This window comes from Marasmius oreades, chromosome 4 (assembly GCF_018924745.1).
Source record: "Marasmius oreades isolate 03SP1 chromosome 4, whole genome shotgun sequence".
NCBI classification, from domain to species: Eukaryota; Fungi; Basidiomycota; class Agaricomycetes; order Agaricales; family Marasmiaceae; genus Marasmius; species Marasmius oreades.
This window is the reverse complement of record NC_057326.1, coordinates 212,464-216,282: the sequence shown is the minus strand read 5'-3', so window position 1 is coordinate 216,282 and position 3,819 is coordinate 212,464. Positions and strand designations below refer to the sequence as shown.

At 48.3% G+C, this 3,819-nt stretch overlaps 1 protein-coding gene across 1 annotated transcript; it reads left to right on the top strand.

Annotated features, from left to right (window-relative positions):
• Nucleotides 1–511: 511 nt before the first annotated feature.
• E1B28_006907 (uncharacterized protein) lies at nucleotides 512–2,482 on the top strand (the record flags this gene model as incomplete). The annotated part of the gene is made up of 4 exons (XM_043151611.1): nucleotides 512–1,738; nucleotides 1,791–1,917; nucleotides 1,970–2,398; nucleotides 2,463–2,482. 4 exons carry the CDS (start codon nucleotides 512–514, stop codon nucleotides 2,480–2,482), a joined length of 1,803 nt encoding a protein of 600 aa, XP_043009691.1.
• Nucleotides 2,483–3,819: the final 1,337 nt, after the last annotated feature.

Genomic DNA, 3,819 nt, shown 5'->3' with positions numbered 1-3,819 from the left:
CGGAATGTCTAGACCCGACATTCTGGCGAGAGATCAGTATATCCGAAGAAGCGCTCCACAAGCCTTCCTGTTCACTTAATGGGAGCTATCGGTTTACAACCATCAATCTTGAACACCTTCGTCGACCATTCGTCGTCCTTCACCGAGACCGTGAACATTCGGGCTTAACAGAACCTTCTGAGGATGGCTTGCGCCATACATCCGAAGAAGCGCTTTACCGGTCTTTATGTTCACAGACTTTCAAGGGTTCTTTAAGGGGAAATTTGGACCCCAGTTCCCAAAACGGCCTCACTCTCCCAATCATTTCTGCCCATTGGTCAACACGTGACAACAATTTTCCTTTGTATGACTTGTTCCTTACACGACCCAAAGCTTTGTGAAAGAACCATCCCTTCTCGCCGTTCGAGATATCAAGCGTACACCACTCTATTCTAATCGACTTGCCAGCTAGAGCTCACCAAAGCGATAAGCCCACTTTCATCTAGCCACTCAAGTCCCATTATCACTACCGATGGTCAGCTCAAACAGCTCCCCTCACCCGAAACCAGAAGCACACCCTTCGGTCGGGATGTGTCGAATAAAGGAGAAAGCTCGCCTGGTTGGCAGAGCCACCAAAGTTTTTGCACTGTCCAGCCAAGTCCTCGGATTTTTATCCCTACTCAGGGATGTGGGAGATCACGCGCGTACGGAGTACCTAATCAGTTGGGTGGCTCAAGATCAGTGGATTCAGTTCTTTGAACCCTGGCTGAAGAATTGCTTAGAACACCTCATCATACATCCTACATGCTCGTCATCTGATATGGAAGTTGCACGGGAAACCGCAATCCAAACGATTCCTCAGTTCCTCATCAACATCGTGTACAACAGGTCTATGCCCAGTCTCTTGAGCGATAGTGCCCATCGTGTCGTCCCCGACTTACGGGTCTTGAAACAGATCCGAGATCCTCTGAAAGAACTCATCCTAATCTCCTGGGAAAAGGTCGCTGAAGACAAACCTACTATCCAAACCTGGGGGGCATGGTCACACCTAGTCTTATTGGTGAAGCCAGAAATAGCGGAGCCCAACAGTACTGGCTGCACGCAAGCTAGGGCGTTCGTGGCTCTCGGCACCGATTCTCACTCGAAATTTGCATCAGGACTCGAGCAGCTGGCTCGGGAAATCCCCAGGATGAGCTCTACCGACCTGACTAACGTCAGGGATATCTTTCTCATCCTGGCTGGAAGAGCCTTCGCTGCGAGCTCACAAGGGTATGACGTTATACAAGGAAGCATTCCCCCCCTCGTTCGTCTCATCAGAAAGCTATTACATGGCCACAAGTCTTTCAAGGAACCATATGATATCGAGCTTGCGCTCGAGATTGTAAAAGCTGTCACGTCCTGCTTGACTTCTTACATTCAAGGCGTTGGGTGTGAAGGTGTCCGAGCTGTTGTAGACGCAGGGATCCTGAAGACATTTCTCGTGGCCCATCCATCGTTCACTAGTAGCACACTCTTTCAATCCCTTTGGGCCAATCTACTTGATAATATCACTCAATTCCTTGTTTATCCAGATGTTCTACGCCGGTTTTTACAAGCCAGGAGAAGATTGGTAAAGTGTGGGTTGGACGATGACACGGACACCGTTACCAAGCCCTGCACCCCCTGGGACTGGGCGAAGGTGAAAGCTTTTGGCGTCCATCAGGTACGCCATACAATGAAAGCCGAAGGTACACTGCACATTTGTGCAAATCATACAAAGGTACCTTCCGACTGATCTTCCTTCTGACTTGCTGACACTTTACCTCCTCCAGTGTTTTACAGGAGATTCTCCGATAACTTTCAAGCGCTGTTCACGTTGCAAAAAGGTCAGCTACTGCTCTCGCGCTTGCCAAAAGTCGCACTGGAATGCAATCCATCGAGATGAATGCCCGAAACTCCGTGAGTTGAACCGTCTCGCCTGGCCTGCTCTCTTCCTCACTACTGTTTTCAGGCGATGGGTTGTATCTTACACTGGACAGCCGTCGCTTCTTGAGATGCTTTGCTGCTAGCGCTCTCACACTGCATATGTCCACACTAACACAGCGCATGGTCACCTACGCCTCTACCATGGACCCCACAGTCAACGAAGATCATGAACGTATTCGAATGAGGACTGCGAACCCCTTCCTCTTCATCAACCTTGACCTACCCAGGTTGCCTACAGAAGAGGATTTTGAGGTCCTTAACGCGCGTGGCTTCGTAGATCTGATGGCGAAGATTTTAGAATCACAAAGCCTGCCCTTTCTTCAGGATCTTGTAGCCGAATGGCGCGAGACCACGATTGAGGACGTATTGGTCCTTGCAAGATTTCCTTTGACACGGGAGTTGACACAGGAAGACACTGATGCCTCCTTTGTGGGTTTCATCTGGAGATTGGATGGTAGGTTTCTACCATATTCCGTTCCACGTAAAATCCAGAGAGACTTATTATTCGCCTTATCCAGGCCACATCATATTCTTGTAAGTGACTGGCCTTGTGCGTAGGTGAAGTCATCAAACAGTATAGATATGTAGGAATATTGGTCATGATAGTGTACCAAAGCACGTTTACTGTATGAGTGTTTCATGGAATATGAACTAAACCGTTGCGTTTCGTTTGTGGGCGTGATCACTTCCTTCTGACTATCACTGGGCAGGGGCATACGGTAACAATGCTCATTTTTCACCCGTCCCTTTACTAGTTATTCCTCCTCATTTTGAGTGTAACAATAAACCCTGTGATTCGCCTGCAGGAGAATCGTCGCATGGGATTGTGGTTGCAAGCACTTGATCCAGAATTTTCATCCCATCCTGGTAGTGATTGACTGTGTGTCAATTTACAGGATGGCGGAGTAACAGGTGCATATTCTGCAAGGTCTCGTTAATCTTGTTGGAATATTGAGTGATTCCAAATAAAAGACTTCGCCAGCCGTGAATAGTGAATTAACGTACATATCTTCAGCTTTAGACTGACCTCGACCTCTGGGAAGCTAAGTCCGTTAAAGTCCGTGTCTGATGTGTGACATTCATCACAACTATGACAAACCCCACCGCTTCCTCTCCCCTCATACCACACTAGCTTGCCCTTTATCTGTAGTTTCTCTCTGCGACAGAAGTTGTGCGAGAGTCCCTGGTAGAAACCAGGGACGTTTTCAAGCTACTTCCCCACTGCTTCTTCACCCAGATTTCGACTCGTGCTCGAGTTATCAGTGCGACCTCAGCAGCAGCTGTGTGTTCCTTCCTTGGCAGTAGTCGAGGATTTCCTTCCTTTCGAAAACCTCCTCGATGGATTGTCCCTACTCTCTGAGGCTAAATCAATCTCGAATCTATCCATCACTCCATCAGTATCCCATGTTCCCCAATATTTGTGGCCTGCAACATGTACTCTTCGCTGTAGCACAAATACAAGCCTGGAACAATGTCTTTGCTCAGTAAACGAGGGGTTATCATCTGGTGAGTTCAACTATCGGTAGCCTCTGAATCTTTCTCAAACGAGCGTATACAGGTGTATCAATCCCATCTTCCCAATTACTCTCGTATTTTCGCCACGAGTTCGTGCATACCACTAATTCAATCCGTTGAATGGGGATTATCATGGCCCGACAAAGGACCGCCACGGACCGCGATCTTGGCATCTTTCTTTGTCAACGCTGGTGGTGGCGAGGACAAAGGAGGGGGATATAAAGGACAGACCGGCACTCCGTATGCCACTCGCGTACTTCCTCTTCTCTCCCTCACGTTCAGTCCGGTACTGAGCAAATTCAAGTCTCTTTCTATAATCCAGTCACTCTAATCTTGTCCTCACTCCAAATCTTCCTCGAG